Consider the following 14,586-nt stretch of genomic DNA (forward strand, 5'->3'; position numbering starts at 1 on the left):
ACCCAGCGCTTGACCCTCTGTGTTCACAGAACTCATAGGATTTTGCCCAGAGGCTGGTCATGTCATTGCCCGAGTGTCTTGGGTAATACTGGCGCGTTAGCCGTCGTCCCCGCTGTCCTCACCGTCGCAGTGGCAGTGTTGCAGGTGCTCCGGGGAGCGGAGGCATCACGGGTTCCCAGCTGCAGTCCTGCTCCGGAGCGTTCGGCCGCCTCTCAGCTCCCGACGAGCGCTGACAAGGCACGAAACGTGCCCCAACAAGTGCCACCGTGCATGTAGTTCTGCCATTCTCTACGAAGCATTTTCTTCTGAACATTGCCAGAAACTGAGGCTCTTGGTCTCCCTCAGCAGGGAGGGAAGCGGCAGAGCCCAGGACTCAGCAGACCCCACCAGGACGCACAGTGTATTCCCACCCCAGAGTTGGGGAAACAGAGTCTCCCAGGCCATGAGTCTTGCAAAGGCTGGTACTGTCAGGGCGGCGTTCCCCCAATGCTCTTTTTGGTCACTTACCTCCAAGGGGGATTTTTTCTCCTTAATATTAATACCCCTCCTCCATTATATTACATACTAAGAAATAAGATTTTTCAAGCTAGAGTGAGCTTTGGAGGACCCCAAAGCCTTGTAACATCTAAGATTTTTATAGGCCAAATTTTCACTCCCTCGGGGGTGATGCCACCCTCCTGGGAAAGCGTGCTCTAAGGCCATGATGGAAATTCTGGCCCTTACTCTTCATTCATCAACATTTGCCACAAAGAGCCAAGCTCCTGAAAAACATCTTTGACTTTTTTTCAGGAATAATTGCGTGTGTTTGTAAGAAATAGCTGCGCTTAAACGGGGAACTCCATTCCCAGGGATGTTCGTGTTGCCTTGCTGGGACGGGCAGGGTGGGTCGCCACCCACGTCTTTGGTGGTGCTGGTGGCCACCGGAGAGACGCTTCCGGGCACTCCAGAGGTTCCCCTGCACAGAGAGGACCGTAAAGAAACTTCATAGAGAGGAACGTGCTCCAAATGCCCGTGTTCTCAGGTGGGCAAGATGCTAGATGCCCGTGACACCACATCATGATGGCATGCGGTTCCTCTATTAGCTGGCACTGTGCTGTTGGTGGGAACGTGTGGCCATGACAGTGGGGAGGATATTGGGAAGGGATTCTGGTGGCTCACGGCCCCAGCATCTTCCTGTGTCCACGGCTAAGCGTGCATCCCGAGCAAAGATGATACTTGTCGTCTTCCAGTGTCAAGGTTGTGCTCTGTAGTCCTGGCAGCACATTTCTCCTGGAGCTGATTGAAGGGATGGGGGAAGGGGGGTGACACTAACGGACAGCCAGGCCCCTGCGGAATGTTCGCATTCTTTGCCTGCTCAGTGCCTGTAGACCTAGTCGTTGATCTGAACGCAAGACAGTGGATCACCTGCCGGTCAGGGTTTGCTGAGGTCAGCGCTGGTGGCTGAGAATGACTGCGCACCAGCAGGGACTAGCACACGGGTCGGAGGAGATGGCGAATGTCATGGTGAGCGGCAGACAAAACGGGCAGCAGAGATGGGCCAGTTCCCATTGCCTTAGTGCACCTTCGTAGACAGGTAGGGCTGTGGGAGGAGCCCTAAGAATCCAAAGTCCTGGCTCCACCTGCTAGCAGCTGGGTGACCCAAGGCAAATCACTCAGTGCCTCCCTGAGCCTCGGTCTCCACATCTATAGAATGGGGACAGCCACCTGCCTTATCTCCTTCCTGGTGGTCATGGTGGTGAGAGTCAGTAGAGAAACAGAACGTCTTCTTACTGCTCTTGTTGACATTATTAGTGACATTGTTACTGTGTCTTTTGTTAAAACGTGGTGCCACTCACAGGGGGCCCGAGCCACCCTGCAGTGTTTATCCTCATGGTGATGGCCACAGAGGCACCATTTCTCTTGCATGTTCTTTCTCCATTTATGGTGGGTTTCTGTTTGGGCCTCTTGTGATGCGAACCAGAGTCCCGCGTAGCCGGCTTTCTCTCACCTAAATATTTGTGACACTAAGTGAGTTATCATAAAGGGAAGCACGTTTGCCCCCAGGAGCAGCAAGGGTTTTAGACCCTGAATTCCCAACCAAGGCTGCCCTGTCATTCCTAGTAGGTGCGTCATAAAAGCCAAGCTATAGTAGCAATAAATCCTCGCGCTCTTTTAGAAATGTTCCTCGATGCCTGTTAAACCTGCTCTGCCCCGTCATTACGGAGAGTTGTGTTATGAAAGACAAATGAAGCATAGCAGCGGTATAACTCCACTGTATCATAAATTCGACATAATACCAATTTTCCAGTTCTAATAGATTTTAACCCACCATAAAATTTGCAACAGATTTGTTTGTTTACACGTTACAAGGCCATTTTGTGGATAATTGGCTAGATCAGGAATTTTTTGGAAGCTTGTTAGAGCACATTCGGGTCCACGCTGTGCCGTGCGGGCCACTCCCTCCTGTGCTTCCCCGCCAGCTCAGGGGCGGTGCGCCGATCAGAGCGATGGCACCCTCCTCAGTGGCACCCACCCACCGGCCACCCTGCTGGAATGTTCTCCCTCTCTGCTTCTGCGGCACCCGAGTTTCCCTCCTGCCCTTTAACACACCGTCGTGAAGTTGTCCCGGGAACGTGCCAGCCCCCACCACGAGCTACCTGGTGCTTGGTGCGGAGCGGGCCCCTCGGTAAACATCTTTCACTTGGGGACTGCCGAACACACCGAACCCAGCCCATCAAAGCCCCTTTGCAGCTCGCTCACAGGCACTTGTTCCGCACACGAGGCAAGTCAACCTCCAGGCAGGGGCGTCCCTGGCCCTCCTCCTCCCCGGGCAGCTTGTTCTCCTGCGACTGTCAGAGCCGTCCTCACCTCATCCGGCAGCTTGTCTCATTCTCGCAGACTGAAGCTGTCATTCCCACTAGCTAAGTTTAAAGACAAAATTCAGAAAATAGCATGTATTTATTTCACTTCCTTGCTGAAACCTGCTTTTCCTGCCGTTTAACCCTGTTATCCCCGTTGCCATGGCAACCCTGTGCTCTCCCTACTTAGGGCCAGTGCCTGCCTCCCCCCAGCGCAGCCTGCAAGCTCCGGGAGGGCAGGGGCTTGCGGGCCAGGGCAGTGTCGGAGTCCTCGGCCCGACAAGGTAGACGCTCACTAAATTACGAAAAAAAAGTGATATGCAGTGAGAAATATTTGTTTTGTCAGGGATAGAAATATAAAAGGCGCAGTCTGTCCCCTGCATCTGCAGTCTAGTGAGGGGCAGTAGGAAAATAGGAGATTGCAGTGAAAAAAGTAACGAACACAACCAAGAGAGGTGGTAACCTCACTCAGGGAGGTGACAACCACAACCAAAGAAAGGGTCTCAGTCCCTTTGGCCTGTGGTAACAGAGACACCATAAACTAAGGCCGGGCGCGGTGGCTCACGCCTGTAATCCTAGCACTCTGGGAGGCCGAGGGGGGCGGATTGCTCAAGGTCAGGAGTTCAAAACCAGCCTGAGTGAGACCCCGTCTCTACCATAAAAATAGAAAGAAATTAATTGGCCAACTAATATATATAATATAAAAATCAGCCGGGCATGGTGGCTTGTGCCTGTAGTCCCAGCTACTCGGGAGGCTGAGGCAGGAGGATCGCTTGAGCCCAGGAGTTTGAGGTTGCTGTGAGCTAGGCTGACGCCACGGCACTCACTCTAGCCTAGGCAAGAAAGCGAGACTCTGTCTCAAAAAAAAAAAAAAAAGAAACACCATAAACTAAGTGGCTTAGAAACAACAGAAATTTAATGCCCACGGTTCTGGAGGCTGGGAAGTCCAATGTCAAGGCACCGGCAGATTGGGTGTCAGGGTAGGGCTCGCTGCAGTTCATAGACGGTGCCTTCTTGCTGCGTCCTCACATGGCGGAAGGGACATGCAAGCTCCCTTGGCCTCTTCTATAAGGGCACCAGTCCCACTCGTGGTGGCTCTGTCCTCATGACCTAGTCACCTCCTGAAGGTTCCGCCTCTCAACACTATTGCCTTGGGGACTAGGTTTCTGCATATGAATTTTGGGGGGCGCACACATTCACACCACAGCAGGGCATGGGAAGTACAGGGCCAGGGTGGGGGTGATGGCAGGGAGCTCCTTCCTGGAGGGGACGAGGATACAGCAGGTGCTGGGAGGAAGGGTGGGGGCTGTCCCGGGGAAAGGGACACAAGGAAGGCATCCTGGGCCGAGATGACACTTGCTGGGATGCAGGAGGGTGGGGAGTTTCGGAGGGCTGTGGAGCGGAGCAGGACGTGGCTGTCTTCTCGGGCTCTGCCCCTTCCGTGGGTAGCCAGCCTGGCTCAGAACCCTGAACCCACTTTGCATTTCAGTTGATGAAGGTCGTGAATGAAATGTGCCCCAATATCACCAGAATCTACAACATCGGCAAAAGCCACCAGGGCCTGAAGCTGTACGCCGTGGAGATCTCGGACCGCCCTGGGGAGCACGAAGTCGGTGAGCAGGGACCCCTGGGAGGCCGGAGACCCGCAACCCCACTGGAACATTCGTGAAACAGGTGCCAGCTGTGCATGCAGCGACCCTCTCCGTAGACACTTTCTGCACCTGTCGACGTCTGATCTTACGATAGGGTCTGTAGAACTGTTGGGACTGGAAATGCCCTCCTTTGCTCCAGGTGGGCCATACTTCATTCTGTGTCTCCACCTCCAGTCACAACAGCCAGAGGAGAAAGTGGCTGGGGCAGTTAGGACAGAATTTCCTTCTCTTCTAGGACTCCGAGATCAATAACAGCTCAAATTAGAGAGCTTTCCCTCCCTTTGTTTTTAGATATTTCCTGTTTTTCAGTCATTTCCCATCCAATCGCTCCCCAGCCTGTGTTCCTAGTAGGTCAGGTGGGCTTCTCTGGCTCTTTTTTTGTTTTTGTTTTGGTAAGTCTGGGAGGTATTTAGAAATTTGCTGATATTTAGGTGCAAAGATTTGTCTGATCCATTCCACTTCGACATTCGTCATCATCTCAGGTTTCTTTTCAATGGCGAGAGCTTTGCCTGCTGGTGAGATCGCGTTTCCCCGCAGCAGCGGCTTTGCCGGGGAGGGAAGGAGCCCAGAGCTGACAAAGCCCAGGCCGAATCTGCGTGGGCTGCTGTAGCAAAATACCTGAGGTGGGGGGATCTGCAAACAACAGGGATTTATCGCTCTCCGTTCTGGAGGCCGGGACATCCGAGACCAAGGTGCCAGCAGCTCAGTGTCCTGTGGGGGGCGCTGCCCCACTCTGGTGCCTTCTTGCTGTGTCCTCACATGGCGGAGGGAGAGGGCCAAAGTGCCCAGCTAGGTCCCTGGAGCCCTCCTATGGGGGCACTAATCACGTTGAGTCTTAGGTTACGACATAGGAATTTGGGGGGGACACATACATTAAACCGTAGCACCCCCAACATTTCAAAAGCTGAGCTTTGAAGGAGGAAAAACTCCAAGGCTGCCCCCTTTACAAAATGGTGTCACTGCTGATTTGCCGTGATGGACTGTTTTCTGCTAATATTCATTCATCTTTGTGTCTTTGTAAAACTTAATAGAAAATTCTTTTAAGAAAAATAATTGCCTCCCAGATGATAAACATAATTGCTATGGCTCATGGTCAACTTGTAAATTGTAAACCCCAAACGCTATGCTATTTTACCTGTTCTTGGTAAGTAAGAATGAACATTATCACCGTGTGCCTCGTATCATATGTGATTTTTCTAGACGTTTTCTTATATACCTGACTGTCTGGGAATAAGGAAATTGTCCTGATATAATTGTAGGGGTTTATTTGAAAGAAGAAATAGGGCTAAAATTCTAAGTTTATGTTAGTATTAGTGAGAGATTTCCGCCCCCCAACCCAATGTGGTAAGCACGGTTTGGCTGTGAGCATCTCACCATGCACCTGTGTTTCCCTCCGTCCCTGAGCGAAGGTGAGCCCGAGTTCCACTACATCGCGGGCGCCCATGGCAACGAGGTGCTGGGCCGCGAGCTGCTGCTGCTGCTGCTGCAGTTCCTGTGCCAGGAGTACCTGGCCCGGAACGCACGCATCGTCCGCCTGGTGGAGGAGACCCGGATCCACATCCTCCCCTCGCTCAACCCCGACGGCTACGAGAAGGCCTATGAAGGGGTAAGGGGAAGGGGTAAGAGGGCATTGGGGGAGGGGATGCATGCCCTCCCCCAACGCCAGCAGCAAAGCCCCCGCTCCAGAGAACGCCCGGCCAGGAGTCTGTGAAATCCCACCTTACACTGAGCTTTGCCTTTGAGTGTCTCTCTGCTGACACCGGGAGCCCACAGTGCTCATGCAAGATGCAAAGTAAGAATTGAGAATTATGGAGACCCTGAGCGCTGGGCATGCCAACTAAATGGAGAAAGTTAATGAGATAACAATGTCGCCACACACACAATGATTAGTGTACAGTAGGAAACTATGTTGCCTGAGCACTTGATCATGGTGATAACCATGGTTATTGCCTCTAATGCTCTCATCAGTCCTCTGAGGAGAGTTGTTTCTGTTGTTCCGATACATTATTTATGTCTCTTGTTCGAGTTATGATATGGAATTTGTATAGATGTAAATATGCATAGAGTATACATATATATTAATAGACTTATGTATATAGAGAATATAGAACATAGTTAGTATTGTGTTGTGTTGTGTGTCTAGACAGTATCTGGGAATGAAATGGAAAACTGTATTTAAAATGATGGCGCCTACCAAGTGCAAGCTTTATGATACAGAGCACAGACGTGCAGAACTTGGGCTGTGTTTATTGGTGCATACAGATGGTTAGGGATTTGCATAGTTAAATAGTGAGCCAGGCTCGTGGGCAAGGCAGGGAGGGTGCATTGCTGTGGTGGCTCTTGATCCTGCGATGATGAACTCTGAGGTTCAGCTGAGCGGCGCGGAAGGGAGGAAGGCAGGGTGGAAGAAGGGACGATACTCTTTGAGCACTTCTATGTGGCAGGAGTGGCCTCTGCATTCCCTCCTTGGAGAGAGTGGCTGTGTCACCCGTCACCCACCGAATATTAATAGAAGGCTTTCCAACGTTCTCCATGGGATGCCATCCTTGGGTCAAAGGGCATCCAGAGATGCCCCAAGGGGAGGTGGACACGGGTGCATCTAGTACGGCAGAGAGTGAGGATTGCCCTGCAGCCTGTGGGCTTTTCACACTCCCATTTGTCCCCAGGGCTCGGAGCTGGGCGGCTGGTCCCTGGGACGCTGGACCCACGACGGGATAGACATCAACAACAACTTCCCTGACTTAAACACGCTGCTCTGGGAGGCAGAAGACCGACAGAACGGCCTGAGGAAAGCTCCCAATCACTACATTGCAATCCCTGAGTGGTTTCTGTCGGAAAATGCCACGGTGAGTAAAAATCCCCCTCATTGTAGAGCACGGAAGGCCAGGTGTAACCCCACTGGTATTTGCAGAGGATGTGACATTTAACAATGAGACAAAACCGTTTTTTCTTTCATGTTTTCTCTAAAAAAGCAGGGAAATGTGCTAGATAATAACTACCTTTTAAATTGATATTTGGGGAGATTCTTCTTAGAAGAGAAATCATTTAATTATATTTCTTAACGATCATACTGCAAAACCAAAACAGCCTCCCCTGAAGTGTGCATGCTACCATTGCCATCCTCAACGCAGTCAGTTACACCACTGTGAAATTGTCCTCAGCCTTCACGGATTGCTTCAGATACTTTATTTTAGTGAGTCCCCATGGGATTACTATGTGTGGCGTTTCTTTGGAAAGAAAAGCGAAATTGGATGATAAATGTTTACCCCAAATTTCTCAGGTCTTGTTTCACAAAGAGTATGTTGTAGAAGAAATAATTCTTGCAGAATTTCCTGTGCCTTTTATTGCCTTCTCTGACCATAGTAATTGGCCTCTTTACCCTTATTCTTTGGTTGTATTTGTCCTTCACGAGGTCTGCCTTGATCGGTATATAAGTTTTTGATAGGTGTATAAGTTAGTGTTTGGTTCAGCTGCAGCAATAGAAAAATCAAAATCACAGTGGTTTAGCAAGGTAGAAGTTTCTTTCTTCACATAAAAGTGCCCTGGAGGCAGATGGGTCAGTGGAATAGAAACCCCACGACCATCAGGAGACCAGGGTTCATCCATCTTTCTGACTCGACCTTGTTAGCATGCAACATTTACCCTCAAGGTCATGATCCAAGGTGGCAAGGGGTGTTCTAGCTGTCATGTCTGTGAAGAACGAAGAGAGAAAGGGCTTAAAAAAAAAAAGATTCTCCTCTTAGATAATTCAACTTCCTGTAAGAGGCATTGCTAGAATGCCTGCATAATGCTCCCACTTAGAGATCCTTGGCCAGGATTGAGTTGCAAGTGGTGTCAGCCAGTGCAGGGAAGACTGGGAAGTGCTGTATTTAGGCAAGCACATTGCAAGCTCAGAAATGACAGCTCTATGAAGGAATCCTGGGAGCTGGATTCGGGACAGCAGCTCTCTTGCTCTGCCTGTGAGTTCCAGCCTCCAGAACAGCATGTGGGGCTGCCACTCACTGGGGGAGGCCAGCATGGCCGTCTCATTTAGTGACTCACAGTACAGTGTCACCCAGGCCCTCAAAAGCAAGCAGTGCAGTGATGGAGACAGACAGTGGCAGTGCCACTTGGCTCAGTTAGGGGGCCCAAGGATGCTGATGCAGGCAGGAGATGGGGGGTGACCCTCTGAGTCTTCTGTCCTCTGATCTTTCCTCATGTTTCCTAATTTCAACCCACAGAACCCCTGCTTTGCTTTGATTTTTTTCCAACTGATGTCCTAATGACACCTGGCGAAGTTGAGAATTCAAGTGATGTCATAATTTGGGAACACTTGAACCAAAATTGGAATTTCGTTGCCAGCTTTTGTAACCCTGAGGCTAGGAGAGATAAGTAATTATTTTAGTATAGTCTTACTAAAGTCCCTGGCTCTCAGTCTTTGTTTTCAGAGTAGAATTTGGTTTTTTGAGTTTGTTCTTCTCTAGAATTATAGGGAGAATTACACCAATCTATCATCACCAATACCTTTTCTCAATTATGGATAAATTAAATAGATGAGAAATCAGCAAAGATAAAGATTTGGATAACAGAATTAGCAGGCTTGACATAAGGGGCCTATAAGAATTCTACAACCAATAATTACAGAATATTCTTCTCAATAATTGTGGAACATTTTCAAAAGTTGACAAACTGGACCATAAAGGAAATCTCAACAAATTTGAGAGAGTAGGACTCAGGCCATGACCTTGCTCTGCAAAATCTAAACTAGAAGACAGTAATAAGATTAATGAAAACATTATCACGTATTTAGAACATTAAAAAAAAAAAACTCCTCTTAGATAATTTAGTTTCCTATAAGAGGCATTCCTAGAATTCCTACATAATACTTAAAAGAATGGGTCAAAGAAAATTCATACTGACAACTAAAAAAATAAATAGAACTCAATGATAATGAAAATATTACATATTAACATTTTTGGAGTGTAGCAAAAATTAGTGTGTTAGGTAAATTTATCCTTTTAGATGATAATATTGCAGAAGAAGAGAGGCTGAAAATTAACTAGCTTAAGAAGTTAGCAGAAGAATAACAGAAGAAACCCAAAGAAACTAGGAAGACTGTGATTAGAAAGAGCAGAAATCAATGAAATGACAGAAAACAAAGAAAGAATATGAAGCAATTTGTGATTTAATAATCATTCACAATAAAATCTCACAGTAAACCTTTAGAATATACCCTTCAGTGCAAGGAAGGCTGTTTTAGGCAAGATGTAAGTTGCATTAATCATAACAAGTAATAAATCCAACTATGTGGCAATAAGAGATTTAAAAGACTAATGTTACTGAAAGCTGGGCACTTGTCCTTGAAGCCACATCAGAAGAACAAGAACAAGTGGTTTGAGGAGAAGAAAAGAGAAGTTTATTACTTTGCCTACAAAGGAGGAAAATGGTAGACTATTGGCTCAAAGTCCAGATTCCTGTACATAAGCAGAAATACAGAACTTTTAAAGGTAGGACCCTCAATTCTGGGCTATTGTCATTTAACTACAGCTAACAGTTCTAATGTCCCATCACTGCCTGAAGATAAAGCCTGTGACCACCACCCACCTGGCAGGTCCACCTGGGATGGAGCTGCCAGTTGAGCTGAGCTATTTTCTGTAACACAAAGAACAAAAGACAATGAACCACCTGCCTGAGGCAGGGATGCAGGTCTTAGTTCCCAAAAAGAGTGGGGGAAGTTTTAAAAAGACAGAAAACATCTTTTTCTATTTTTTTTGGTAGGCCATTCCCTCTATTCCACTAAGACAAGCTAAAAACTGGAAGAAGTAATTTGCAAATTATATAACTGAGAAAATTAGAATTTTAAATTATGTAGAGAATAACAAATAAGAAAAATATAAACAGCTCAGTAGAAAAATGGATAAAAGGTATGAGGAGACAATTCATGGAGGAGGAGACATGATTAGCAAACACGAAAGGATGTTCTCCCTCACTGGCACTAATGCAGTGCAGGTGAGGGAACACCATACACCCACTGTTTGGCAAAATTAAGCAGCCTGACAATACCCAGGTTTTGGAGGGGACATGGGACAATGGATCTCTTTTACATTGTGGGTGAACATAAATGAGCACAAGGACTTCGGAAAGTAATTTTATTACCTTGTAAAGAGGAATATTTATATGCCCTGTGGTTCTGCAATTCCACCCATGGTGGTGTACGTGAGATAAATTCGAGCACGTGTGTAGCAGAAGACAGTACGAGAAAGTTCAAAGCAACACTGTTTACTATTGTGAAAGATTAAAGTTATCTAATGCCCATCACTGTAAGAATATATAAATTAAATGTGATCTTCATATCGAAGTGAAAAAGCCTGAACAATAGCTTTATTCGACAATAGGTATGGATCTTAGACACATAAAATTGAGTGAGGAAAAAAACGAATTGCAGAAGACAAGCATCAGTATGGTTTCTCCCGCCCCCACCTTTGGATCAAAAGCAAGTAAAACTAAATGGTATATTTTTAGGCATACACATATGGGATAAAACAAAAGAGAGAGAATGTGAATCATGTCATTTTTAGGATATAGTGGTTACCTCTGAGTGGGAAACAGGAGGCTAGGGTAGATGGAATCGCAGGCACACAGTTTTCCTGAGATCTGGTTCTGGGGTTGGATGGTGGGTTTGTAGGTGTTTATTGTATTGAAATATATAACAGAAAAGAACCCAGCACAGACCAACAATGATGCTGTGAAATGAACTAAGTTCTATGATGAGTCTGATCCAGGGTCCGTGATGTGTTTTAAAAACAAAAACAAAACTTAATCCCAACAAGTCTGTTTCACTCCTTAATCAATTTTCTATACTGCACGACTAAATGATTTCCAGTGTTGACTCTTTATCATTATCGATTTTATCTTACAGAAACTATCTCCATAGAGATTTGTCATTTAGGATAGATATTTGATTCACTGATCAGTATTTGACCATATCAAACTGTACAATTTTAGCTTTTAATACAGTTTTCTTTTTTCTTTTAGATTTTTATCATAAAAAAGTTAAACATATGAAATTAGAAAGCCATAAAGGATTCCCGTGGACCCTCCTCAGCTTTGACACTTAGTCAATTCATGTCTCATCTACCCCTTTACCTGCTTTCTCCTCTCCCCCAGATCCTTGAAGCAAATCCCAGGCATGACATCATTTCATTTGTAAATATTTCAATAGGTATCTCTAAAAAAATCAGGATGCACTTTTAAAACCATCAAGTATTACCATTGTTATATCAACATAAATTATTTCTTAATGTTCTAAAATATCCCGTCAGTGTTCGTGTTTCCCCTATTATTACCATCCCCTACCCTCCAGTTTGTTTAAATCCAGGTCCAAATAAAGCCCATTCACTCTGATTGGCTTATACGCCTTTGTGAGTTTCCTTTAAGTTTTCCCAGGACAGATTTTGAAATTCCAAGGTTTCCTAAGATTATTGCATGAAATGACGGCTTTTCGAATATGCCCCTATTTTAAAAGCCTGGGAAAGAAAGCAGTTTCCCTCCTACCTCATCTACCGGTTTCGAATGCCCACAGGTGGCCGCAGAGACCCGAGCGGTCATAGGGTGGATGGAGAAAATCCCCTTCGTGCTGGGCGGCAACCTGCAGGGGGGCGAGCTGGTGGTGGCCTACCCCTACGACATGGTGCGGTCCCCGTGGAAGACCCAGGAGCACACGCCCACGCCCGACGACCACGTGTTCCGCTGGCTGGCCTACTCCTACGCCTCCACGCACCGCCTCATGACGGACGCCCGGCGCAGGGTGTGCCACACCGAGGACTTCCAGAAGGAGGACGGCACCGTCAACGGGGCGTCCTGGCACACCGTCGCGGGAAGTAAGCCTCGCCGCGCCTGGGGGGCGTCACAGGCCCAGCGACAGCGGGCTGCTGGCACTGGAGGGCCCGGCGGGCGTCTCCTCCCGGCCCTGCGGCGTCACTGTAGCCCCGGCGTCATTGCTGAAGGGCGGATGCCGTAGTAGAGAGCACTTGCCCGGTGCTGGCCTTTGACTAAGGGTCGCAGGAGCCGCCTGTGGTCGTTGCCGCCGGGTGTAGAGGGGTGTGCCTTCCTCCCGGGTCATCAGTGACACGCTGGAGCTCGCTCCAGAGGGATCTGCCCACGTGAGAAGGGAGCAGCGCTGGCGTCTGTGTCACGGTGGCCCGCTCTTAGCCGCCGCGCTGTTCAGATGTTACCCGGCTAGGCGTGGGTGCAGTTGGGCTTGGTGGCAATATCGGACCAACCCAAACAATCAGAGAGCCCGGGGAGGGGCAGAGAGCGTGCGGTGCTGGCGTAGAAGCCAGGGCTTCCCGCCAGAGCCCTTCTTATTCTGGGGGGCGTCCCGAGCTGTAAACCCGCAGCGGGGGTGGGCATGGATCCCGAGCGCACGGGTGAAGTGACTCCGAGCTTCAGGGGTGTTCTGAGCCCCAACTTCAGGGGTGTTTTAAGCCCCAACAGGTGGTGAAGACCGTTTTGTGCATATCCACCACCCACTGGCGGTCAGCGTGCCGGGCCCCCTACCCCACCCACAGCGCCAGCAGTGTGGGCAACGGGAGGTGTTGCTCCTGGCATCCACAAGGGACTGCAGGGGCTTCTAGTAGAGACTTCCGGAATCCCCTCGCAGCAGCCAGAGGACCCCGTGGTCTGCACGTCAGGACTGTTCCCAGACCGGGTTCCTAAACCAGGAGGGCTGAGGGGGTCCTATTCCCTGCGGTCCCCCTGCATTGGATTGCAAGACCCCAGGCACAATGCTCATTGCTTATTTTCTTCACTTTGTGAGGGTCCATCAAGCCCATGATGAATTTGAAATACATTCAATGTCACATAGACGGGGGTTTAAATCCCACTCTATCATTTGGTTGCTCTGTGACTCTGGGAAAGTTGCTTTACTTCTCTGAACCTTCGTACTTTCCATTTGTAAAATGGGCATGATGATGATGATGGTCTTTATGGTAACATGGCCCTCTGGGGTGCTGTGAGGGTCACATCAGGGCAGGGTGTGGCTGTGCCCTGCGTCTGGCTTACCAGAAAGGCTCGGTCATGACAAGTTCCCGCCCCCTGCAACTCCTTCCTCAGTAGCACGCTCGCCGCGAAGCCCGTGTTATGAGCATATTCCTACTCTCTGTTTCGCCACACTAGTTAATTAGCTTTGATGCTATTTTATTTTGCTACTTTTCAAGTATGTTTCCACCCTTGGGAAAAGAAAAAAAAGTAGGAATCCTCGTGCCTGGGACCAGGTGAGAATATGCGCAAGCTTGCGGCTACAGAGCAAGCAGAGGCATTTTACCTGTCTCCATCGGCTACAGAGCAAGCAGAGGCATTTTACCTGTCTCCATCGTGGCTTTACCTTCCATAAAATAAAAAAATAAATGCAAATCTCTATCAGGAGAATTTCCTGTTGGCAAAAAGGATTCTTGTTTCTCAATTTTCGCCCTGGAAACCTCCCTACAAAACTCTGTAAGTGCAACGTCTGTTTGTTTTTCCTGGCTGCGGTGACTGAGTGGCGTCCGGACACAGCCGGGTCCCAGTGTCGGGTCTGCAGTGTCGGGTCCCAGTGTCAGGTCCGCAGTGTCGGGTCCCAGTGTCGGGTCCGCAGTGCGGTTCTGAGAAGTGGCTGCTGCGTAACCACCTTGACGGTGTTCGACTCTTTTCCTATCAGTTACATTTTCCATTATTTCAGGGACTTTGTGGCAGAGCCGTGTGGTGGCTCGAGCCTTTTTAATCATTCTTCTTCCTGGCAGTGTGATGCAGTCTGCAGATTCACGTCTTTGTAGATCAATGAAATGGGATTTCTCATTTCCTTCCCTCCCCCGGCAGCTCCATCTTTCCTCGAGGTTCTTTCCCACGCGTGCATGGCGTGCACGGCGCACGGCCGGGCGCCCCGCGGTGGGGAGCGGGCCAGCGGGGAGCAGGGTCGCAGATTCCAAATGCACATCATTCGCGGTGTGTGCACTCTCGTTCTGGAGGGACGTGGTCCTCCCTGTCCCTCACTGCCGTCCCCACCCTCCCCTGCACGGACAAGGTGGGCATGTGGCAGTGTCAGGGGCACAGGGCTGTGGGGACTCCGCTCTGCGCTCCAC

At 48.8% G+C, this 14,586-nt stretch overlaps 1 protein-coding gene across 1 annotated transcript in view; it reads left to right on the forward strand.

Moving 5' to 3' along the window:
- Positions 1-14,586, forward strand: part of CPXM2 (carboxypeptidase X, M14 family member 2) — a 105,072-nt gene that overhangs the window by 79,692 nt on the left and 10,794 nt on the right. The window contains exons 8-11 of the mRNA XM_020280759.2: positions 4,327-4,450; positions 5,899-6,095; positions 7,156-7,335; positions 12,051-12,348. Coding sequence (XP_020136348.2) covers positions 4,327-4,450; positions 5,899-6,095; positions 7,156-7,335; positions 12,051-12,348 — 799 coding nt within the window. The remainder of the gene's footprint in view (positions 1-4,326; positions 4,451-5,898; positions 6,096-7,155; positions 7,336-12,050; positions 12,349-14,586) is intronic.

This window comes from Microcebus murinus, chromosome 14 (assembly GCF_040939455.1).
Source record: "Microcebus murinus isolate Inina chromosome 14, M.murinus_Inina_mat1.0, whole genome shotgun sequence".
In the NCBI taxonomy this organism is placed as follows: Eukaryota; Metazoa; Chordata; class Mammalia; order Primates; family Cheirogaleidae; genus Microcebus; species Microcebus murinus.